The 26,023-nt window shown below is 42.1% G+C and overlaps 1 protein-coding gene across 1 annotated transcript in view; it reads right to left on the reverse strand.

The window, feature by feature from the left end:
* ZNF423 (zinc finger protein 423) overlaps positions 1-26,023 on the reverse strand; it is a 387,723-nt gene that overhangs the window by 171,266 nt on the left and 190,434 nt on the right. The window contains exon 5 of the mRNA XM_089689472.1: positions 21,484-21,568. Within this exon, the coding sequence (XP_089545598.1) occupies positions 21,484-21,568 (85 nt within the window). The remainder of the gene's footprint in view (positions 1-21,483; positions 21,569-26,023) is intronic.

The following is a 26,023-nucleotide window of genomic DNA, read 5'->3' on the forward strand; positions in this document are numbered from 1 at the left end:
AAAAGTACTGCCTTCGAAGGATATTCTTGGGGAGCAGTACTACATTAATGCTGCCTCTTCTGAGTACTTTTGTTTCAGGAAAAGATTTTAAAGCATATTTGGTAGACAGCATAGGACAGATAGCAGATTTTGTCATAAATAATATCTGCTCTGTGCACTATAAGCGATCAGACTGCAGACTTCAGTGACATGTTTTCCAAGTCAGTGTTATACTGTATATCTATAAAGCTCAGCATCTATTTGATGGGTCTTCACATATGTAGTACAGTTAGCTGAAACACCATGGGTCAACATAGCGATAACAGGAGAATTATGGATACATCAATTAGGGCAGGCAGAAAAGGAAGCATGGAGACCTGAGGCAAAAAAGGAAAGGTAAAGGTAGCAATAGAGATGGCAAAGTTAAAGGTAGCAAGTACTAGAAAATAAGCCTGGTAACATACTGCTGGTTCACTATGCCATGTCAGAAAGGGGTTGATTTACTAAAACTGGAACGTGGAAAATTTGATGCAGCTGTGCATGGTAGCCTATAAGCTTCTAATTTCAGCTTGTTCATTAAGCTTTGACTAAAAAACCCTGGAAGCTGATTGGTTTCCATGCAGAGCTGAACCAGATTTTGCACTCTTCTGTTTTTTGTTTTTTTAATATAATCTTTATTTCAAGATGAGTTTTCCACACACAAAAAATAAAATGGATCATAACAATCATAATAACAACAGAAGACATGTCTGTGCAGTCTCTGGCTTCAGAAAGAGTGGCTCGCCACTCCCGTATGCAAGCCTAGTGCAATGCAAGTGTTACAACACTCAAAGAAGGTAACAGTAGCTGCATCCATACAACTTTCCAGCGGTTCAGGGCAGCAAAATTGCGAGTCCCCAGATCAAATGAATTGCTGAAAAAAAAGAAGAAAAAAAAGGAGGGGGAGAAAGGGGGGGGGACACAAAAACAGGGAAAGGGAGTAACAAGTAAGGGAAGGAAGAATTAACATACCTCTATGACAAGTGAACGTCAACGTATAGCTTATCTATGCCACAGTCGCCCCCATCAGCCGGCGCCTCTAAAAAAAAAAAAAAATAGGGGGAACAAAGAAGAGTGCCGATTCCAAGGCTGCAACACAAGGAGGGGGAAAAGAAAGGCACCAGAACCATGCAATGGCAACACGATTCAATGAGGTACTCTTAACGAGGGCTCTGCTAATTCCAACAAGGCAATATCCAAGCTGGACACAACCTGGTCTGGGTCAGTGGTGCGATCTTGCCAAGTTACCCAAACGCCTGTAAAAAGATCTCATGTGCCGCTGCAAATTGCAACCAGTCTTCGGCCTCCATTATCTTGTTCACTTTCCTAATTCAGCAATCCCTACTAGGAACACAAGCCTGTTTCCAGTATATAGGTATGAGTCTCTTAGCCACATTCATGAGGTAGGGAACATCCCTTGTAGTGGCTTAGAGGAAGGGTAGGGTAGGGTATGGTATGAAGCAGGAAAAGGACCGGAGACAATGAAACATCTATAGTATGTCCAGAACTTTCTTTTATTTGGGCTTTAACATCAATCCAAAAGGGGCGAATCAAGGGACACTCCCAAGTGTAGGAGCATGCCGCACTCACCACATCCTCTCCAACAAAGATCCAGGACTGAAGGGTAGATACGTGACAATGGAGTACATGATAATGGGCACACTGGCCCCAATAGGCACATGATACCAACGTGTCAGTAACTTATAATTAGTTTCCTGAGTCTTAAAGTCAATGGAGCTGGACTGCGTCAATTTATAAAGGTACGCAAGTTGGTCCAATGGAAACTCCACCTCAAGGTCACGTTCCCATGTCCAAACAAAAGAAGGTTTCACATCGGCAAAAACTGAGCTCAGCAGTTTATGCAATTCTGATATCAAATGGGTAAGGGCTCTTTTGCTATAAAAATTTGCTCAAATGGGGTAAATGTAGACAATGCCCTGATGTAGCGGTCATGAGAGACAAAGAAATGTAGCTGATTGTAGCTCCAAAAGTCCATGGGGAAATGCCCAAGACAGTCTCTAAGGGTCTCGAAGGGGAGTAACCTGCCCCCTCCATGAACTTGCCACAAATTAAGTTACCATCTATAACCCAATTTCTAAAAAAAAAAAAAAAAGTCAGGTTTTCCCCTGGGGGGAACCACAAATTATGACCCAACAGAACTAGCGGTGATACAGAGGGGGCCAGAGTGAAAAGATTGTTAACGTCATCCCAAATGCATAAGGCATGGGTTGTCAGGGGAGAAGTGGTTGTCGATAGCTCTCTGTATTTACAGGGCAGCCATGGGGGCATAAGATAGATTGCATCGTGCCAGGTATTTCTCCACGGAAACCCAAAGTGTAGTATGGGTGTGAAAATGCCAGTTCAGAAGCCGCTGGAAAGCAATAGCCCTGTAGTACCTCCACAGATCAGGGAGGCCCAGTCCCCCCATCCGTTTTGGACTGTTGTAACAAGCATAGCGCCAATCATGGTTTCCGCCCATTTTACACGAAATCAAGAAGGCATGGGTATCATTTGCATGAGAAAAAGCACTCTAGGGAGGATATTCATTTTAACTATATTCACACGACCCAACCAAGTGAAAGCAGTTTTATTCCAGGTTTGCAAGTCCCTACACCCCACATGTAGTACAGCAAGATAGTTACTGGAATATAACATCTCAAAGTGGTCAGTAAGCTGGACCCCCAGGTATTTCAGAGAAGACTTAGCCCACGTAAAGGGGAAAGCCTCGTGCCCAGATATAGTAATGGGCAGGACTTCAGACTTAGTGTAATTGATCTTGAAGTTAGATATCTTGCTATCTTGAAGTTAGATATCTTGATGAGGGAGCTGAAGTTCCCTCATCAGGTTACCCAATGAGACAAGCGGGTCTGTAAGGTGGAACAGGACATCATCAGCATATGCTGAGAGCTTTTGTTCGGTGGTATGTTACTGTAACAGCCTTGATATCTGGGTTTGCCCAGATGGAGCAAAGGAACGGCTCTAAGGCAAAGGCAAAAAGAAGAGGCGAAAGTGGACACCTCTGTCTCGTGTCATTCTGTATGGGGAACCAGGAGAAGAGGCTATTACCTTAACCTGTGCACTAGAAGTTGTGTATAGAGCCATAATCCATTGCAACTTTTGTGGTCGTAGACCCAGATTCTCCAACATGGCCTGAAGATTAGGCCAATGCACAACATCGAATGCTTTCTCAGCATCCGTGGACAAAATAAAGTAGGGAACTGGTTCCTGGGGGGAACGAGCCCAATGGATAAGTTGCACAGCCCGGATAGAGTTATCTCTTACTTTCCTACCAGATATAAATCCAGTCTCATCTGGGTGTATAATGGAGGGTAGGAGGCACTTCAATCAGTTTGCCAAAATCTTTGCAAAACATTTGAGATCCACGTTGAGCAATGATATCGGGCAGTAGCAATGTGACAAAGCAGGATCCTTTCCCTCTTTATGAAGCACAGTGATATGGGCCAACAGAGCCTCTGGGGGGATAGGGCTACCATTGGTGAAAGAATTGAAGTACCTGCATAGAAAGCTGAGTAGGAGTGGTAGGAACTTAACATAGTATGCCTTAGCATAGCCATCTGGGCCAGGGCTCTTCTCACCAAGAGGCGTTTTTACCGTAGCTTTAACTTCCAAAGGGTGAAATGGGGATTCAAGATCTCCCTGTTGCTCTGGAGTCAAAGGGGGGAGGCCAGAAGATGCTAAGTAAGTGCTAATAGCTTATGTCCTAGCACAGAGGGAAAGGTCTCTATCCAAATTATAGAGCTTCTCATAATAATCATGGCACAGGGAATACAAAGAGGAATACAAAACCGCATCTCCAGAGGGGGTCAAGACTTTATGCATAGGAGTATGGGCTCCCTGCTTCCTGAGAGCTCTGGCCAACATTCAACCACATTTGTTACCATACTCAACAGATAATGGAACTGTTTACGGATGTGGCGGTCCAGTAGACGAGAGAACAACTTCCTGAGGTAGTACAGACGTTGAAGAGCCTCAGGAGTACCATAATGCTTATGTTGAAGCTCTGCCTGTTGCAGTGTGGTCAACACCCATTGGAAATCTGCCCAACACTCCTTTTTTTAGCTTAGACCCCCAAGAAATCAAATCTCCACGAGCCAACGCTTTATGACTCTCCCATACTGTCCCTTCCGCAAGATCATCAGTGGTATTTTCATTAAAGTAATGTGTAATAGTGTCAGTAATCCTTGCCACTACGGAAACATCATCCAACAGGTTCAACAGGTTCATTCAACTGCCAAGGCCAAGACCAAGACCTTGGGGCAACATGAAGCAAGAGCGTTGCAGAAACCGGTGCATGATCAGAAAGCGTGATGTTTCCAATCTCAGCTGCCTGTAGCAGCTCTAGAGTGCCATGGTCTACCTATAAGAGATCTGTGTGAATATACACATTGTGCACATTTGAGTAGTAGCTAAAGTCCCTGTCTGAAGCATGGAAAGCCCTCCAGCTGTCCACCAGCAAATGAGTCTGAAGTGCCTTACGAAAGTGCTTAAGAAAAGCATAGGAATGTATGGGTCGGTCGTAAGATGTGTCAATGAGACTAAAAGGCCTTCTATGATGTTGGCCAGTCTGTCCAGGATCACATCCAAGAAAGTAAGTTGGTGGGTATTAGCTGTGTAAACAATTACACACCTGAACAACTGAATGGCAATGAAGCCTTTCACAAAAACATAGTGGCCCTGCAGGTACAGAGCTATTCCACTCTTGTTTTAGTAAATCAACCCCAATGTGTCTACAATTTATAGGCCATGATTGTACACTGCATTTCCCTGTGTTTTTGCCTATAATGTAAAACAGTTACAGCAGAACCAAATCCATATAGTTTTGCCATTTCTGCATGATGGAGGTTCATCGAATCTGCATAAATCATGATCAGAGGAGATCAGTGGCAGCAGAAAGGGATGACTAACTCAGTTTAAGTAAACACTTACAACAAACTTCTCTTACTTGCTCCCATTTGGTCTGTTAAAGATATATTTGAAAGCATTTTGTTATATCTGTTTGATAATTGCTAAAAATACCTTTTGATCCTGGCTAAAATTCAGCGTTAGAGAGAAGGATATTGGATGGACTTTTTAGGCACAAAAACTCAGTACACAAAAAAATAAAATCAATGTTCCTTTATTAACACAACACCTCTAAAATGTATCTTGTATACAGTTACATTACACAATTAGCCCACAGTTAACATCCCACAACCAACCAACCATAGAAAGAGAAGATTCAACAACTGTGTTGAGTACAAATTGTAAGAACAGGATATTTCTTCTTGATACTATTAACCCGAAGATAGTTGAACTAGTACACAGAGTCTGTACATTTGGGGAGTCTCGTGGGTCTCTCGCCCACCCATAGCCTGGTCCTTGCACCCCATACCCAACCACCTTGGATGCCACCTCCCTTGTTTCGGCCTGCGGGAACCTGCAGTTGCTTGCCCTGGGGAGTCCATTGCCTCACAATGTACACTGGCTAACTATATACATTGCTATCCCCTGAAGAAGCGACCTTTTGTCGCGAAACATGTCAGGCGTTGATTGCACAGCTTGACTATCCCCTACCTTCTTGAAGAAATATCCTGTTCTTACCATTTGTACTCAACACACTTGTTGGAACCTGTCTTTCAATAGTTGGTTGGTCGTGGGGTGTTAGCTGTGGGCTAATTGTGCAATGTAACTGTATACAAGATACATTTTAGAGGTGATGTGTTAATAAAGGAACATTGATTTTATTTTTTTTGTGTACTGAGTTTTTTTCCCTAAAAAGTCCATCTAATATACTTTGCTCTAATATCTAACTTTAAGGATGTGGCACTTTGGTATAAGCTGGGTCTTGACCTTCTACCACCCGATGGTCATCCCATTTTTCCAATATAAAATTCAGCGTTGTCCTGTGCCCTATGCTCTTTGCTGTGTTATTGCAAAAAGCTAGCTAGCAGGAAGAGTGGTAAAACTGCAGAACACCTCCATATTACAGAGAAGAGGAGGAAGATTAGTGTTTTGTAGTCCTAAACCTTCCTGTCAAAGGGGGACAATGCTGTTCCTGCAAATATACAGTACAGTGAGTAAGGGATATTACCCTAGGACAAAAAAGCGTGTTAGGACAAAATTATCAGGAAGAAACATGAAAAACAATGGCTGAAAAGGGTAATGCAGACACCACATCTAAGGACTAGTAAAGTTCAATTTACAATATAAAACTAAAACTAAAATAATAAACTAGTTAAGCTAACAGCAATATCAGTGTAACAGAAAAGAGGTCTATGACCTCAGGATGCTAGCAAACAACTGAGAACCCATGGAGTTGGGTGGAATTATAGGGGGGACCTAAGGTACATGTCCTCAAAAGCTTTGCTAATGTCCAGTCACCTTAAGGTACCAACCTAAAACCCATGGTCTAGGAATATCAAGCTTGTGTCCTGTACTGTACAATTAAGATATATTTTTGTTATTGAGTTTAGATACACTTTAAGCTGAGAAGTTAATGGAATGCTCTGAAAAGTTTGCCTACTCTATTACGTGTATGCCCTTCCTTAAGCTTAAAAAAAAGGGGGGATGGGGGGGGGTGGGTGTTTGTAAACGGTGTTAGGGAGAGAACATATATGAGAATACAAACAGAAAAAAAATTAACAAAAAAAGTGTCCAATCTATTGCCAATATACTCACAAGTATATAATTTAGTTAAACCACATTAATAACTTCCACGTAGGGAATTCCAAAGAACCTTCCTGGCGTCCTGAATAATGTCAGAAAGAGAACAGGTCTGTTTTCAGGATTCATATGGTATCTAAAAATTCTACGGATTCTACAACATAAATTACAAGGATACTCACAATCTAAAGTCTGTAATGATCATTCACATAAACCTCATAACTATTAGGGTTAACCTTCTTAAAGCAGACCTACAACATATCAACTATCACTTTCTGTCTAGACCATTTGGCCATCACTTCAGATCAGCGGCAGACTGACCATTCGGTCACTCAGGCACTGCCCGAGGGCCCGGGGGAGCCCCATGAGAGGCTCCTGGGAGGACAGGGCGGGATGGATAGAGCAAGCCAGCTCTGGGTCTGATCCTGGGAGGAGACAGAGGCTGAGAGAGCCAGGAAGGAGGAGGAGGACACTTCCCTAACCAGCGAGAGGACTCCGGGCGTGGTCGGCGTGGTCTCAGCAGCGCAGCCGGCAGGTAGGCTGTGCACATGACTCACTCACATTATATCTCTCCTCATGTTCCATCTGCCAGTGAGGAGAACAGCACCGCCCAAAGCCCCTCCTACACAGCTATGGTCATAGTCCCGCCTCCCAGCAGGATGTCTAGCTGGTGATTCGCCTGAATGCAGGTGAAGCCGATTGGTCTGCTGCCCTGTCACTCAGTGCTGCACCTGCCGCCTCCCGAAGTCCAAGCTGTGTGGGAAGTACAATATGCTGTCTATAGAATGGTGGAGAGGGGAGGTGTGAGAGAGAGAGAGAGGGGGGGAGGGAGAGGGGGGTGAGAGAGGCGGGGGGATGAGAGAGGGGCGGGGGATGAGAGAGGGGCAGGGGTGAGAGAGAGGGGGGTGAGAGAGAGGGGGTGAGAGAGGGGGGTGAGAGGGGGTGAGAGAGAGACGGGGGGCGTGAGAGAGAGAGTGTGTGTGTGTGTGTGTGTGAGAGAGAGAGAGGGGGTGTGAGATAAGGGGGCGAGAGAGAGCGGGTGTGAGGGGGTGAGAGAGAGAGAGGGGGTGAGGGGGGGTGAGAACCAGGAGCCCCTCTGTCATAGTTTACACGGAGCCCTGTATACCATCCATGGTGACTATGTGTGTAGAGCGGGTACAGCGATGGAACATGTTTGAAGACTGGGTGCAGTGATGGAACATGTGTCCAGTGGGGGTACAGCGATGGAACATGTGTGCAGACTGGGTGCAAGGATGGAACATGTGTGCAGGGGGGGTACAGCGGTGGAACATGTGTGAGAGAGAGAGGGGGTGTGAGAGAGAGAGGCGGTGTGTGTGATAGAGGGGGGTAAGAGGGAGGGGATGTGAGAGAGAGGGGGGTGTGAGAGAGAAGGGGTGAGAGAGAGAGGGGGGTGAGAGAGGGGGGGTGTGAGAGAGAGGGAGAGAGGGGGGTGAGAGAGAGGGAGGGGGGTGAGAACTAGGAGCCCCTCTGTCATAGTTTACACTGAGCCCTGTATACCATCCATGGTGAATATGTGTGTAGAGGGGGTACAGCGATGGAACATGTGTACAGACTGGGTGCAGCAATGGAACATGTGTGCAGGGGGGGTACAGCGATGGAACATGTGTGCAGACTGGGTGCAGCGATGGAACATGTGTGCAGGGGGGGGTACAGCGATGGAACATGTGTGAGAGAGAGAGGGGGGTGAGAGAGAGGGGGGTGAGATAGAGGGGGTGTGAGAGAGAGAGGGGGTGTGAGAGAGGAGGGTGAGAGAGAAGGAGGGGAGTGAGATCTAGGAGCCCCTTTGTCATAGTTTACATTGAGCCCTGTATACCATCCATGGTGACTATGTGTGTAGAGGGGGTACAGCGATGGAACATATGTGCAGACTGGGTGCAGCGATGGAACATGTGCGCAGGGGGGGTACAGCGATGGAACATGTGTGCAGACCGGGTGCAGCGATGGAACATGTGTGCAGGGGGGTACAGCGATGGAACATGTGTGCAGAGGGGTACAGCGATGGAACATGAATGCAGGGGGATACGGCGATGGAACATGTGTGCAGGGGGGTACAGCGATGGAACATGTGTGCAGGGGGGGTATGGCGATGGAACATATGTGCAGAGGGGGTACAGCGATGGAACATGTGTGCAGAGGGGTACGGCGATGGAACATGTGTGCAGGGGGGGGTACAGCGATGGAACATGTGTGCAAAGGGGGTACAGTGATGAAACATGTGGGGACCCAGTGTGTATGGGGGAGCGCTGTATTTCATATAATGGGGGCCCTGTGTGTCCTGAGTGGGGGCCAGTGTACTCATAATGAAGGATTCCCTGTCATGTGAATGGGGGGTTGCACTCCTTGTATTGAGAGACCCTATATGACCTCAGGATGGGGAGCTCAGTACATTTTATATGAAGGAACCCCCTGCATGACCAGGGAATGGAGGCTCTGTACGCCATGTAATGCGGGGCAAACTTTCAGACCTGAGAATTTGGGTTCCCTGTGATTTACAATCGTGGGTCCCCTTTCTGCCCTAAGTAGGGGCTCTGTGTGCCTTATAATGAGGGGTCCGCTCTGTGACTTGAGGATGACCATGTCCTCTGCAATTTATAATGGAGAACCCCATGTGTGCCGTGAGGATGGGGGGCACTATCTATACCACCTGTCACCCCCTCTCTCTCTCATCCCCCCTAACCCCATCTTTATCTCATCCATGCCCTCTCACCCAGTCTCTCACCCCTTCTCTCTCACCCCCCTCTCTCACCCCCCCTCTCTCATGCCCCCTCTCTCTCTCACCCCCCCCCTCTCTCTCACCCCCTCTCCTCTCTTTTTCACCCTCTCTCTCTCACCCCCCCACTCTCTCTCACACCCCCTCTCTCTCTTACCCCCTCTCTCTTTCACCCCTCTCTCCAAGCCCCTCTCTCTCACCACCCTTCTCCTTTACCTGCACTTTCTCTCTCATCCCCTCACCTCCCTCTCCCCCCCTCCCTCTCTCACCCTTTCTCTATCTCACTCCTTCCCCTTCTCACCTCCTTCTCTGCCCCTCTCATATCCTCTCTTATCCCCTCACCTCCTTCTCTCATCCCCTCACCTCCCTCTCTCACCCCCTCACCCCCCCCCCTTTCTCACCCCCCCCCACCTCCCTCTCTGCCCCTCTCTCACCCCCTCACCTCCCTCTCTCACCCCCTCACCTCCCTCTCTCACCCCCTCACCTCCCTCTCACCCCACTCTCCCCCCCTTCTCTCTCACACCCCCTCTTCCCCCTCCCCCCTTCTCTCTCACACCCCCTCTCTCTCCTTCCTCTAGCTCACTCCTTCCTCTTCTCGCTTTCATTCTCTCTCCCCACCTCTTTCCACTTTCCCATCTTCCCCCATCACTCTCTCCCTCTTATTCCTATCCCCCTCCTCGTGCTTCCTCACCCCGTTAGTTTTAATTGGAGTTTCTGTCATATTTCAGGTTCTCAGTAGGTGTTCTGTCAGTAGATATTCCATGTTTACTGACAGGAAGGAGCTGAGTTGGAGCCAAAGGCCCACACAAGGCAATAAAGCCCTCAATCATCGGGAATCTATGTAACCAGCCCCGAAAACCATACCCAATTATTTCTGCATTGTGCAACACTTTCTTCTCTGTCACTAAGGCCCAAATTATGATTTGCACACAGGCCCACTTCTTTCATATGACACTCTTGGTTGTGTCATAAAGATGGCTGCCACGTGGCAGCCATCTTTAAATCTAGAAGTACCCAGCAACCTGTACAGAAAGAAGCCAAGAACGTCCAGACAGGCTATGCTGCGGTAGATATTTAAAGGTCCCCTCTACGCAGCTGAGCTGCAATATGTAGTTGGGGCTTGAGTGTGGGTGTGGCTTGAGTGTGGGCAGGGACACAGGAGGCCCCATTATCTCCTATTGCCAGGGGGCCCCATGAGTTGTCAGTCTGCCCCTGCTTCAGATCAATGTTCAGGAAAACATGCAAACTGGCTAATTCCCATAAGCCAGAAATGATGCTGGTAGAGAATATGGATTTGTTGTGAGTTGTTGATAAACTCCACTATAAACATTGAAGCACCTAAAGCTTAAGGCCTCATGCACACAGGACGTCAAAAACACCACTTCAAGGGCCTTTGACTCTTTTTTTCTTCCTCTATACATCCTTCTATGTTAGCCTATGTGTTTTTGCTTTCATAGGCATTTACAGACATTTAGAAGCAGGAGTGTTTACAGGCAGAAAAAAAAAAACCCAGAGCCAGCACATTCAGGAGAGGAGCATTTTGCTACTAAAAAAGCCCAGTTTGCCTAAACACATGTAAATGTACTTATGCGCTAGGCACATTTAGCGCTTGAGCATTTATTCTTTCCAATGGTCAGAATAAAAAATAATATTCTGGCCAATGGAATGAACGCCCAAGAACTTGACAAGCCTAAACATGCTTGCAAACGGCAGCTTTAGGCATGTTTTTAAAGTTTTTTCTTCCCCCAGAGCATAGGTGTCAAGGGGGGAAAAACAACATCCTGTGTACATGAGGCCTAAAAGTTAAACTTTATGATTGCTGTTACAGGGATACATAAAACCAGAGGCCCAAAGGTAGCCCCAGGATAAAGCCAAAATATAGCACAGTTTGCAGAAAAACATTACATTTTGAAGATACATATACAAATTGTATATTCACAAGCTGTCATGGCATCTTACTGCCATTCAAAGCAATGTTTTATAAAACTGTGCATCTCCTGGAGCCCTCTGGCTCAACTGTTTTCCTGATGTTTCCACTACTAAAAGGCAAGCATAATTTATCAGAAAGGAGCTTCCAGTAATGGTGAGTAAGCAGACATAAATGTTTTTTTCAGGCAGTAACTGTATTTAATTGGTGCATCTCTACATAGTTGTCCCCTAGTCTCAGACTAGGCCTTTCTTTTAAGTTGTGTAAAATTAAGCACACACAGGCAGTAAAACTGATTGGTTCAGCTTTGTTTTTACAGTTTCCCAATGGCTTCCGATTAGGCTGCAATAGGCAGCGGATGGGGGGGGAGGGGGGCCTCCCGAAATGCTTGTGTTCTGCCCATGAGGAGTCTTCCCTGCCGGCAGAACACAATGATCAGCATTGCTGGCTGTAGCTGGTGGCACTAGTTGTTCAGGAGGAACCAGACAGGCTGGTTTGTAGGTAGGTTGCCTACAGTGTGGGTTTTTTTTGTATTAGCTAGGTAGTTAAGCTTGCCCAGACTGGAATATGGGTTAATATCCAGAACTTCAGTTCCTAGGCTTTTTGTCTTGGGCCGGCCTTCCACACAGTGTGAAATATAGATAGGAGTAAAACTTGGTTCTGGGGCACGCAGGATAGCTTGAGGTAGAAGAAAGATTCCAGAATGTGGAACTCTGGAGCTTTAGAACCAGCATGTGATCTGCACAGGATACTGGCGATCAAGTGGACAGTACCAGTCATGGGAACTCACCATCTATGGATTTACACCTGTGAAGGTATGCCTGGACAGTCACCTCTATTAGTCATCCAAAAGAACAAACGAAATCAGCGCTCAAATCTTCATGCAGACTAGGGTATTCGGAATGCCAAACGGTGAGGTGCAGCCCTTCGAAGTTCGGGAAATCTTGGTACAATTAAGGGCACAGTATTCCATTGGACTGATACTGCGGACTACCTGCTCTATTTATATTCTCTTTTGGTTTGTGAGTATATATATATATATGTATGTATATATATATATATATGTTTTTTCATAAATATGTGGTGTACCACGTTAATGCACGATGAAAGTGCGTCCTTGTTTGCTTTTGTTAACCTCTGTCAATATAGGGTCTGGACTTTGTTATGCTTGCTGTCTGTTCTGCCATGAGAAGTTGCAGTAGTTATCGAACTGTATCAAGCCTGGTCTGAAGGTATTCTGAAGGGGTGCATAATGGCCTCTGGCGTATGAAGAAACAGGGTCAGTAAAGTACACTTGGGATTTGAAGAAGGCCACTACAGAAAGAGTTAACTTGGTAAGACAAGTAGAGGAGGAATGCAGTTGTTATGGGTAGCCAGGAACTGGTGGAGAGTGTACAGCAGCCTGTCATGGCACGGCACCTGGCATGGCAGAAGGTCCTCTGGTAGCGAGGAAGTTGATAAATTGGCTTCCTCCCCAGCGGTTAGTTCCCCAAAAGTATCTGGGACCCGCTTTACCGAGGCCCATGGCCTGGCTGATTGGTGTGGGAGAGCAGAAGGATATAAGTAAAAGCATGCATGAGGTTTGCACTATGTGCTCGGCAGGACCACATTCTGTCACTGGCAGTGAGTTGAAAGAGGTACACTGGTTAGGTGGAGAGGGTATAGGCTCAGCAGTGTCCCTCCCAAATGCAACATATTACAAGTAAGGTGTGTAGTCACATGGGACGGAAGGCTTTACAGAGGAACTCTGCATTTCTCACAACTACACATAGTGCATGGCTCATCTCCAAGCCAGGGTACTGCCACAATGTTCGACTTTCACATGAACACTGTCCTCGCCTGGTTTAGTACATTGGTGAGTCCGTGCACAGTGAAAGGTCCCCCCCATGTGCAGGGTTAGTGGCCCGCCCACAGGCTGTACTCAAGTTGATAGATCACGTTGTGTACAACCAGGGTGCCCATATTTAGATCAAAATTCATCCGGTTCCTGCTGAACTTGCCAAAATTTCAATCCATGTATGGCTGGCTTTAGGAAGAAAAACATAAAAATGTCAATCTCCCAAAATAACATGAAAGACAGGAAGTATCCTAGGCTGCTTGTAACCAAAATGTGCTGAGGATCCAACTTTTTATTGTTTTATTTACAGAGTAGAATTTGTTTGTACAATCTGTTTGGTTTTTGATTGTGTTGTTGGGCCAAACATAGGAATGTGCTTGTCCGCTTTAGCCATTGGGCCTTCTTTACTTACAACTATTACTTATAATGCACACAACTTTAGATATCAATTCTAAAAAAATACAATCAAGGTCTTTGAAACCCATCAAGATTTAACCAAACCACTCCACAAGTCTGACCGTATATTTGGGAGACCATGCCATTTTTATTAAATGAAATGTAATCTCAAACAATTAACTTATTTTTTTCCTTTTCAGGTTGTTAAATATGCCATTGAAAGGTTTTTTCGTATATCTGTATTTAAATATTTGTAAAATACCCGTTTACTTTTCCAGAAATCTTGTCAGCTCATAACTTCCTGCTTTCTCTGCCTGTGCTGTATCCTTATCAGTAAGTAACATTGTTCTGAGGGATATAGAATCGCACCTATCTATGTATTGGAGACAAAGAGGTTTTATAATAGTCCTATCCTATTTCTGGTGTCCTTACACAGTAAGGTATAAGTGAGTGCTGTGATCATAGGACAAGAAGTGTGGTACTGGCAGAATCACTTGGTGATCCGAAAGGGGATAAAAAAAAGTCTGAAAAAAAGAGGACTAACCACATCTGAGAACTGGGAAGCTGCAAATATATTACATTTCTGTTTTTGGGTCTAAACATGTTTTAAGCCCTTTGCTTCTAGACTTACAAAATAAAGACTGTCCCACCAAGCTAGAGGCAATTAGCAAGATTGCAAAATAGCTTCACTCTGATCACTCTGGACTTGTTCCACCTAATCACACAAGAATTTATATTTCCGATTACATAGGATTTATTGCTTGCCAGACATGGCAACATTTCCTGCAGCATGCACAATATTAAAAGGAATATATAATCATAAATTATAACACTATTATCAAGTGAAAAAGTAAGGCCTTTAAAAAGAAAAAAAATGGGAGCAAATATGGGAATTTCAATGAGTGAGCAAGCATCAATATTTCATTCTTAATCGACAACAGAAAATAAACAGTTTAGTAAACAGTTATTACATTACATGGCAGAAAAACATCTGTGAGGGCTGTTTTCCTTGTAATTATTCTTGCTATTTTATATTAATTCTCACTGTGAGTTACTTTGGCTGTAAGGTCTCATTTGTTTTCAAGATTCCAGAGCACTGGTAATTCAGAAATCTTAGAAAAGAAAAAGGTGCCAAATCTTAAATAAGAGAAAAAAAACCAGAGTTGATAGAAATTATTCATATCACAGTGAGTCTCTAGTAAACCTAGCAGGGGGGCAATAATCTGATTGAAATTAACATAAAATATACAACTGCAAATTACCCAGGAAATACAGTCACCATGTTCCGAAGAGCTCTGTTTTACACTTGTTAATAAAGGTTAAAATTTGTCTAACTCCGGGGAAATGCACAATTTTTGTCACATGTGACTTTTCTAAAACATGTTCCTTTTATTTTAGTTTTACTTTTGTACAGGTACAGATGTAATCATAAAAAATCTAAATCTATTAAGTATAGCTATTAAATTGGTGAATACTGTAACTCAGCCACACATACCTTTCAATAATTTGCCTGTCACTATGGGGAGCTCTAATAAATAACTGTCAGTTTTATAAAGTCTAGCACTGGTAAGCCCCTTCTGCCCCTGACTACTGGGGCTTAAACTTGATGGGAGGCCTGAATGACTACTGGTGTATCATGGTGTGGAAGCCATGCCATTTCTTGCACCTGAAGGTGTCAGCATTTCATTTATGAAGCCGTTTAAAGTTTTGGTGGGATTATGTCAACCAATTTTAACCTTCTCTGGCCGCATAGTTTAAGCAAAAAAGGATATTTTGGTACGTAGGTAAACCATACCCTTTACATGGCAACCATTTAACTGCAAAAAAAATTTGTTGTGGAACTATTCCTTGATTCTCTGAATATATGAATGCTTTAGTGTGATGCATCTGAATGTGTTTTCGGAACCTGCATGTGCTTGCCTGTGCTCCCTGATTCACCTTCCGTCACATTAGCCTACCTAAATACATCTTCAGTTCCAACTAACGAACTATAAAATGGTAGTTTCTCAAATGCTCTTCTCCATAATACAAAAAAATAATTTAAAAAATCCATGAAGGTGTGCGAGACTTCTTTGCATGGGCTGCAACAGGTGTGAGCAACTAGGAAATCACTGCCTGCAACTCTAAATGATGCAAGATATTAATGGATGGCTTAGTTCTCCAACATCTACCAAAATCCAAATAAGTTTTGGATGGACTGACTTTTCCAAGGAAACCTTGTGTTTAAGGTGCTGTCAATGGGATTTTCATTCCAATCCCTATTTAAACAATTTATTAGCCTGGTAAATTTTTGCTTTCTCCTTGGTCTGCATCTATGGGTCGCCATTGGAGAGTATTGTCCAAAAGTCCTAGAAAGTTCAGTGCAACAGGAGAAGGGTAAAACTACTGCAGGATTTTCATTGTTGGTTTTCCCATTTTGACACTGTCTCCGAGACAGAAAGTGAGGAGAAATCTGCCCAGAGACAAGAAGTAGGGGAAAATCCCCCATTGAGGATACAGAGAGCAGTTTAATCCTCCTGCGCTCTTTTCAAAATTAAAGATAATAAAAAAAGAGGCTATAATTTCACTTTAATTCTTTTTTTTTTAAATGAAAAATTACATTAAAAATCAGTGAATTAAATTGACCACTGGTACCAGTTTGATTCAACTATTTCTCAGTAATAAAGATCAATACATTATATATAGTGGTTTTATGTAGCAATTTCGAAGGGAGGTGTGCTACTTTAAAAATTAAACGTTTAAAAGGAAATACATAAAAAACTACTTGTATCAAGTCTATTTCAAGAGGGTTCCAGTTTCTTTGTGGCTATAATAAAAAAAATAAATACATAAAAAAATCTTATATGGCAAATGCAAATAAGGTGGTAAATATTTCATAAAATTGCTGCATGCATCCCAAAAGCTATAAGTCTTAATTGAGTAAAGGCCATTTTTGTAGTCAATATATGGAAATGGAAAATGCAAATGTGGTGTTTTCCTACTCCTGCAAAGACCCTTGAGGTGGCAGCCCTTTTCACAAACGGCCTCAACTTTATTATCAATATAATTTGGCTTCTCGCTTTATGGTCCCAAAAGCCCTTGTTGCTATCTGCCGGCTGCTACAAGAGGAGCAATTGCAGAATTGCTTTGCCACGTTCTGCAGGAGAACAAACCCTGGGCACTGCCAGCTTGGCATTGCAAGTGACTTGATATCACCACTTAAACAGGCACCGAGATGAGAGATTCCTGCTCTGGAGCAGAGTAGTTTCAAATATCTTTTACAGGAAGGCAGACAGAGAAAAAGAGAGAACAACTCGATGTATTCCCAATAAACTGATTATATGCCCTGAGCCTACAGGTTAAAAGCATACAAAAGTTCATCAACTAGTGCAAAATCGAGTCCACAAAAATATAATGAATTACAAAGTAATATAATCAGTATGCATAAGAAAATTTGCTAAATAAGTGATTTTAATTACATTTAGAGGCAGATTTCATTTTCCTAGGCAACTGATAGCAACCTACTTCAGTCCTTGCCTCTCTAAATGTACCAGCTGCTGCAAAGTGACAGCTTAATAGGTGGATAAACACAAATATGCTTTTACAACCATAGTAACAGATGTCTTCATCATTTTATTCTTTTGCACAAAGGTTACCAATATCTAGACATACAAGATATTTGTAAGTCAACATAATCTCATCCATATACTGGAACAAAGCATACTCACCATACTTTTTTCTACAGCAGAAAACAGTAATAGCAAACACTCCCATACAACAGACTTCTCATTGGTTAAAAATGATTAAATGCAGTTCAGCATAACAGCTGGCAGCAGCACATTTTAATGCACAAAATAAGTGTCACTATTATGTATTATAAAGGATTTGGTGGGTCAGAAAGTTCCTCCTTACAGTGACTGTCACTTTAATTCCCAAAAAATCTGCTGACAAGAATACATACCTGCAACAGCTTTCAGTAGGCATTCTCTGTCCAAATGTCTGCCTGTACAGGCCCTTCTCCTGCCTCCCATATATTTCTATTAGCCAGTGAGGATGCCAATCATAATGATGAACCCATAAGAATAAATGGAGGTAGGTAATGTTGGAGCTTTGCCCAATCACACCTGCCTATCTTTTGGGCAGAGTTAGAATGCAGCCCTTAATTTTTGTTAAAGTGACAGTGACAAGTGACAGCTACATCTCACCATATGCGCTCATCTGCGCATATAGATCAATAACAGTATGTTAAAAAAAACTGTGACAATGTTAAAAAAACATATTTCTAAACATGTATATAAATTACGCATACAATATGATCGTATGAAAAAAACAGTCATTTTCGTAATGAATCAAATCTTTCGGAAATCAGCTGCGTTAAAGGTGTGGTTTAATTAAGTCATTTTTAACAAGAAAAAAAAAACAATCAGCTTAAATTAAACCACATCAGTCATGACATTAGACTGTTATATCTGTCTGACCATAGTGAAGGCATTAGACTGCAATTATACCTATCTTACCATAGTGAAGACATTAGACTAGCCTTTTTTCAACCAGGGTGCCTTCAGATTTCTTCAGTGGTGACTTGGCAAAATGCCTAAATTTACCCAAAAATAACCTACTAGTTGATGGCTTCCTAACAACCAATGACTTCTATTACTTGATAAAGAGGACGTTGGGCGCCTGCACAGCATCCTTGTTTGCCCCTCCCCTGCCCCTCTTCATCATCACTGATGTATCATTAGCTGAATGAGGGAGAGCAACTGGGGGAGAAGAAAAACATTGGAATGCTAGTCAGCACCAGCGTGCAAAGGTGTATTTGGTTTGTAAGAATAAATCAACAATAATGATGAGTGTTCTGCGTGTGTGGATGTTATTGTGTTATGTACAACTATTAGTTTAGTTTTTTTAAATTCAAGAATGAGGTGCCTGGAGATTGTGCAAAATTTTAAAGGGTGTCGTGATTGAAAAAAGGCTGAGAAATACTGCATTAGACTGTGTTTGTACCTGCAGTATCTGACCATACTGAAAACATTAGACTGTGTTTATGGCTATCTAATCATAGTGAAGACATTAGACTGAGTTATACCTATCTGACCATAGTGAAGACATTAGGCTGAGTCTATACGTATCTGACCATAGTGGAGAAATCAGACTGCATTTATATGAACTGAGTTTATACATATCAACTGTAGTGGAGACATTGGGCTGTGTTCATGCCTATCTGTGCATAATAGAACCAGCAATTAGCTCCCATTACAGTGTTGTTAGCCTATTAACACTATATGTCTGTAGTGAAAATATTATCATTAAGTACGCACTATGGCCTTACCTAATAACAGGTAACAAAGAACTATAACATAGTCCATGATGCTCAGAAAACTAATTTTCAGCTTTAAGCAGTTTAAAGCAGTCATGTGAATAAGGGTTCATGAAGATTGGTGTTTTCCTGACCATTGACCTCAGTGGAGTAGTGCAGTCTCTGCTTTACATTTCTTCAAACGCAGCGTGTCCTATTGAGGTGTGCTTGAATTGCAAGCAAAGCAGGTCAAATGCAAGCTTTCTCTGACTAAATTTCCCATTCAAAAGTAATGCTGCTCAAGTGCGAAAGGCCATATTTGACAAGAAAGCCTCCCTACATTGGCCCTAAGGCAACCCATACATGATTAGTCCCTTTTTTTGTTCAATCTGCACTTTGCAAAAAATGACCCTATTACCCCATCTACACATTTGAGGTGGATGGGGAAATCCTCCCTGCTGAACTATTGCATTCTGACAGCAAGGAGGCTTCCCCACCATCAGAAAACGCTAATCAGCGTTGCTGGCTATATCCAACAGCACTGATTGAGCGGCAAAAATACAACAAGACGGTTGTACAGAAGTCATTCGGTAGATTGATTTCTGTACAACCTCCCAGTGCATACATGGATAGAAATTCGGTTGGTACCTGTTTAACTGGCAAAATTGTGATCCGTGTATATCCAGCTCACTTTATGTTACCATAATTAATATCAGGTTCAGTTTGCCAAAATGGATGTGTTATAGTAAACCCAATACTTATTTTATTGCACAATAACTTTCTATTAAAAACTTTTGTTTCACAAATCTAAATATCATATAGGTATGTAATCCTTATTTAGGTTTGTAACTGTCGAAAAAGCCTAATTATTTTCATAAATCATTTTACCTCGTTATTCTATCACCATATCAAATGGCTGCTTTTGCTGCATTCTTCAGCAGATACCCAATGAAAGTTATCAACATTGCCAGCTTTAAATTACTGTTGTTGTGTGAGTAGTCTTGCTGGTTGCCTCAACTTGACTATACACTAGTAGATTTTTCAACATTTGAAGACTGAACAAATGTCTTTGAAAGTGCCTCAAAATTTTGCTTACTTTTAACATTTGACTTTGGAATTAATGTAATTTCCCAAAAAGAACACCACATACAGTTGGTAATTTGTTAATTTTCCATCCTGCTCCTTTGAATTTTCAAATTTTTTGTGGTTGATGACAATGTTGATTTGACCCCAATAATGATTAGAAAACTGAATGAACATTCTTAAAATAAAAATATTATACTGCAGCTGACCATTTCTTAGATGTGAGCTGCATTAGTTTTCTTTTGTAGGCTTTCTTTCTATTTTTGGTGATTCAGCCAACAACTCTGCTGTTTTTCAAAAGCACAAGCTCTCCAGCAGAATGTATCAGTTTGCATGGATGAGACAAACCATTTAAGACCCTCCATGTTCGTGAGCAGCTCCTAAACTCTAGTTTAGGAGCTTTTGGCATTTTTTTGCCAAAGCTCCTAAACTCAACTCCATAAAAGCCTGTGTGTCCATGTACACATAGGCTTTTAGCAGCGTTTTGGAGCTGCTGCGTTTAGGTGAGGTTAAACCTCCCTCTCCTGAACACGAAGAATCACGTTCAGGATAAGAACATTTTGACCGCCGACCACGGGAAAACACAGCAAAACCGCAGCACCGCGTTTGCCACGTTTTGCCCGCGGCCGGCGGTCAGGGTAGGCTCGTGTACATGAAGCCTTACACTCGCTGGTGTGGTCAAATCAGCTTTTATTCACATAAAAACTTTGTTGTAACTGATTACAGGGCGAGCTAGAGTTTGGCTTGTTTGTGTATTTGAATCTGCTAATACATTTAATACCCCCTCCTTCCTCCCCCCAGACTGACAAGGCTGCTGTCTGCTGTGCCCCCTGTGCTCCTTCTAATACAGAAAGTGTGTTACTGGTCAGATCACCAGGTGAAAACAGAGGAAAATGCTGAAGAAAAGAAAACTGATGCAGCTAATACATCTAGTAATTGGTAAGCTGCAACAGGTCACATTTTTAGTTTTGGGTTTTTACACCACTTTAGGTTAGGTCATTAAAAATGGGGGGAAAAATAAGAAAACTAACAGTGTTGCTGCCAATAGTGGCTATTCATTCTTGTTTATTTTTTCCATAAAATTAAATTTCATATTGATTGCTATTGGCAACAACGCCAACTTTGTTGTAACTTTTTCTTTTCAAGATTTAATGTTTCAGCCCCAGTATGCCCTCCACCAATGACATAGACAAGACATTCAAATCAGCCGGAAAAGAAATAACATAAAATGAACTCAAAGTAAATTTTGCTTTGACAAATCTGTATGAGTGGATGTAACTGCTTGCACTTTTCTGGCTAAATGCTGCAAATTCCCCAAATGTCATGACACAGAAAGAATTGGTGTATAATTGCCTTGAAACTGTTGACAGTCGACAGGTGCCTTTTGCATGGCTAAATAAAAGTGCTTTTTGCTATTAAAAAAAAAAGAACCATTTCTCAATATGCACCATATTCAATCAGGAAAAGAATGACGTGATCTACAACTGCAAGAAGGAAAAATTTAATTTTATAAAAACAGGGAAAATGTTTTTGTAAAGGACAAAAATGCTTACCTATCATGTGGTTGGCAACGTGAATCTGAATTTCTCTTTCATTCTCAAAGGTCATCTGGCACTTGATGCATTGATAAGTCTTCTTCTATTTAACATAAAAAATAACAGCGGGTGACATAGGGGGAACATTTACGAAAAAAAGCAAGAACATACTGCTATTATCTTGTGGAATGCATTCCATACAAATGTGTATAAGGCCCCATACATATTTGTTATGGGGCCCCATGGCAGAATTATGTAGGGGCTCTCTGCCACTCTAATCTCAAAAGGAAAGCTTTCTAGTGGTAGATAATACTATATCATTTCATAGCAACCAAATTTAGGTTTCTAACCTATATACACATATGTTTCATATTTGTAATGTATATTTCAAATGCAATTGCCATCTATATAAATCACTACACAGCCTTACAAAGCTGGTGGCCATCTGCTACTAGGCCCCATTGCCATAGAAAAGGTCTACTAAAAGGTATAAGTAGGGTGTAAGTAAGTGATCTCCAGCTAGCGGTAGATCACAGCTTTCTTTTAGCAGATGCACAGTGTTTTTTACTTGCCTTTCTGAATACTTGCTGCAGCTTTAAAGAACATCTATGAGTCTATCTAATCACAGCCTAAGCAAATAATTTTATATTTAAAGCTCCAGACATATACAGTGCATCCAGAAAGTATTCACAGCGCTCAACTTTTGCCACATTTTGTTATGTTAAAAAATGAATTCAATTAAATTTTTTCCTCAACATTCTATAAACAATACCCCAAATTGACAATGCAAAAGAAGTTAGTTTTGAAATCTTAACAATTTATTAAAAATTTCTTCTTGGTTTCTTCCAGACATGACGCTTGGCATTCAGGCCAAAGAGTTCAATCTTTGTTTCATTGGACCAGAGAGTTTTGTTTCTCATGGTCTGAGAGTCCCTCAGGTGCCTTTTGGCAAACTCCAGGTGGGCTGCCATTTGCCTTTTACTGAGAAGTGGCTTCCGTCTGGCCAATCTACCATACATACCTGACTGGTGGAGTGCTGCAGAGATGGTTGTTCTTCTGGAAGGTTCTCCTCTCTCCACAAAGAAACGTTGGAGCTCTTTCAGAGTGACTAACGGGTGCTTGGTTACCTCACTGGCTAAGGCCCCTCTCCCTCAATCGCTCATTTTGGCCAGACGGCCCGCTCTAGGAAGATTCCTGGTGGTTCTAAACCTCTGCCCTTTATGGATAATGGAGGCCACTGTGGTCATTGGGACCTTCAATGCTGCAGAAATTTTTCTGTACCCTTCGCCAGATCTGTACCTTGATACAATCCTATCTCGGAGGACTACGGACAATTTCTTGGACTTCATGGCTTGGTTTGTGCTCGGACATGCACTGTTAACTGTGGGACCTTATATAGACAGGTTTATACCTTTCCTAATCATATCCAATCAACTGAATTTCCCACAGGTGGACTCCAACGAAGTTGTGGAAACATCTCAAGGATGATCAGTGGGAACAGGATGCACCACAGCTCAATTTTGAGTGTCATGGCAAAGGCTGTGAATACTTGTGTACATGTGGGGTTTTTTTTTCGTTTTTTATTTTTAATAAATTGCAAAGATTTCAAAACGAATGTCTTTTACATTGTCATTATGGGGTATTATTTGTAGAATGCTGTGGAAAAAATTGATTTAATCCATTTTGGAATAAGGCTGTAACATAACAAAATGTGGCAATAGTTAAGCGCTGTGAATACTTTCTGGATGCACTGTATATATATTAAACCTATACAATCTAGTTATGCATCCATACAAAATAACCTATTGTATTGGCTCCAGCTGTTGTCAGCCATATCCTGTGAGCAAGCCCACAAATGAATCCCCATAGGAGGTAGCTTCCTATGGTGGCGCACTAAGAAGGAGGAGGAGCTGAGAGTACCAGCGGGGGACTCAAGAATAGGAGGATCAGGGCTGTTCTGTGCAATACCACAGAGCAGATAAGTATATTATGTCTATTATTTAAAAAAACCCAAATACTTAAACTGTAGGCTAGGTTCACATCTATTTCGGCAAGTTTTGCATTTATTCATATGCATTTCTAATGAATTTTTCTTTTTTGTTTTGGTCAATGGCAAGCTACAGTCATGGCCAAGATATATTGGCACCCCTGCATTTCTGTAATATAATGCACCGCTTCGCCCAGAAAATGGTTGCAATTACAAATGTTTAGGCATTCTCATGTTTATTTCTTTTGTTTGTATTGGTATGACACAAAAAAGTAGAGAAACAAAAGCCAAATCTGACACATTCCATTCAAAACCCCAAAAATAGACTGGACAAATCTGTCAATATTGGTAGTACACCGCTTGGAAAAAATAAATGAAGTCAACTGCTTCCTGTAATTATCTCTCTTCTGGAATTTTGGACCACTCTTCTCTTGCCAACTGCTCCAGGTCTCTCAGATTGGAAGGGTTCCTTTTCCCAACTGCTGTTGTGCGATCTCTCCACAGGTGCTCTATGGGATTGAGATCTGGACTCATTGCTGGCCAGTTCAGTACTCTCCAGTTGTTTGTCTTACACCCCGGTCACATAATGTCATGCACATGGTCAAGACATCCAGTGCCTGAAGCAGCAAAGCAACCCCAAAACATCAGTGAACCTCCACCGAGTTTGACTGTAGGGACTGTATTCTTTTCTTTAAGGGCCTCATTTCTTTTCTGAGAACAGTAGAATGATGGGCTTTACCAAAAAGCTGTAATTTTGTTTTGTTTGCCCACAGCACATTTTCCCAAAAGGATTTTGGCTTCCTCAAGTTTTGGCAAACTTCAATCTGGCTATTTTATGTTTCTGTGGCAGCAGTGGGGTTCTCCTGGGTATCTTACCATAGCATCCCTTTTCATTCAGAAAGTGACGTATATTGCGAGCTGAAACAATTGTACCCTGTGCCTTAAGGTCAGCTTGAATTTTTCTGGAAGTTGATCGAGATTTATTATCCACCATTTGAACAATCCTTCATTGCAATCTTTGATCAATTTTTATCTTTCTTCCACATCCAAGGAGATTAGCTAGAGTGCCAAGGGCTGTAAATTTTTTGACAATGTTGTGCGCAGTGAACACAGGAACATTAAGATCTCTGGAAATGTACTTGTAACCTTGGGATTGTCCATGTTTTTCCACAATTTTTGTTCTCAAGTCCTCAGACAATTCTTTGCTGCTCTTTCTCTTTCAACAGAAAGGTTGACTAAATTTTTCATGATTTTAACTGGTTGCTGGTGTGATTTCTATATTGTCAGCACCTGTTAATTCATACAGGTGAGTTTAATTACAAATTACAGGAGCATCACAAACTTGGCATGCAATTATTTCTTACAATTTTGAGCAGGTGCCAAAAATTTTGTCCAGTCCATTCTTGCGGTTTTGGAATGTGTCCGATTTGGCTTTATATTTCTCCACTTTTTTGTTTCATACCAATACAATCAAAATAAATAAACATAAGAATGCCTAAAGATTTATAAGTGCTACTATTTTCTGGGAGAAGTGTGCATTATCTGAAAGAAATGCAGGGGTGCCAATATTTTTGGCCATGACTATATGTGTTGATGTTGCTAGGTGGAGGTGTCATGTCATGCAGGTAAAATCAGCAGAAACGTGACAAAAACACATTTATATGTGTATTTTTTATACAATTCCATTGCAGTCTATGGAGCAAACAATGCATCCTGTTGTATGAAAAAAAAAGTCCTTGCACCTTTTCAAAAAAAAGCATTGGAGGAAACTGCATAGATGTAAACGGGTCCAAAAGAATGAAGTTTAAATGGATTGCAGTGCATTTCTGTAGATCTGTAAATGCACTAGAAAAACACATAGATGTGATCCTAGCCTTCCGATCAATTTAGTGATAATAAATGGTCATTAAAAACCTTAAAGCAGAGCTAAACCCAACAATTTAATGGTTTCCCCAAAGCAGTTCCATTCAAGGCATGATAGCTGTCACATTTGTTTGTGCTCTAATGGCTAGTGTCATAACTGATTGAACTGATCACAGTAAAGCCAGTAAAGCCTATTGCCACTTACTATCTGACTATGGTTCATAACAAAGGCTGGAATCCTTCATTGAAAGTTGTTACTATCGCAACAGCAATGAATGTAAATTAAAGAATAAGTTCACCTTTTGCTAATAAATAATAAATACAAGCTTTTTTTTTGCAGGTAAAATAAATGTGCATTTATTATTTTTTGTTGCATGAGCCTGTAAACCATCAGCAGATCGCTGGTGTCATGCAGGTCTCCTGCAGACCTGTCAGTATATCCGCTTGCCCATACAGGATGTACTGCAAGCAGATATACTGACAGGAAGAATCAATGAACTATCACAGTGCTCCATAGCGCCGTGGTAGTTAATTGAGAACTGCAAGTCAATAGCTGCTAAGGCTGTCGGGACTTGTAGTTTCTCATTCACAGAGGACTGTGAATGAGTGATGTGGCTGGGCGAGCGGAGCCCTATGCGTCCACATTTTTTTTTTAAATTATGACAGCTAGTGAGAGGAGAAGATCCCTAGCTAGCTGTCAAGCAGAGG

This window comes from Staurois parvus, unplaced genomic scaffold, assembly GCF_062004578.1.
Source record: "Staurois parvus isolate SC_StPar_1 unplaced genomic scaffold, SC_StPar_1.0 ptg000476l, whole genome shotgun sequence".
Lineage (NCBI taxonomy): Eukaryota > Metazoa > Chordata > Amphibia > Anura > Ranidae > Staurois > Staurois parvus.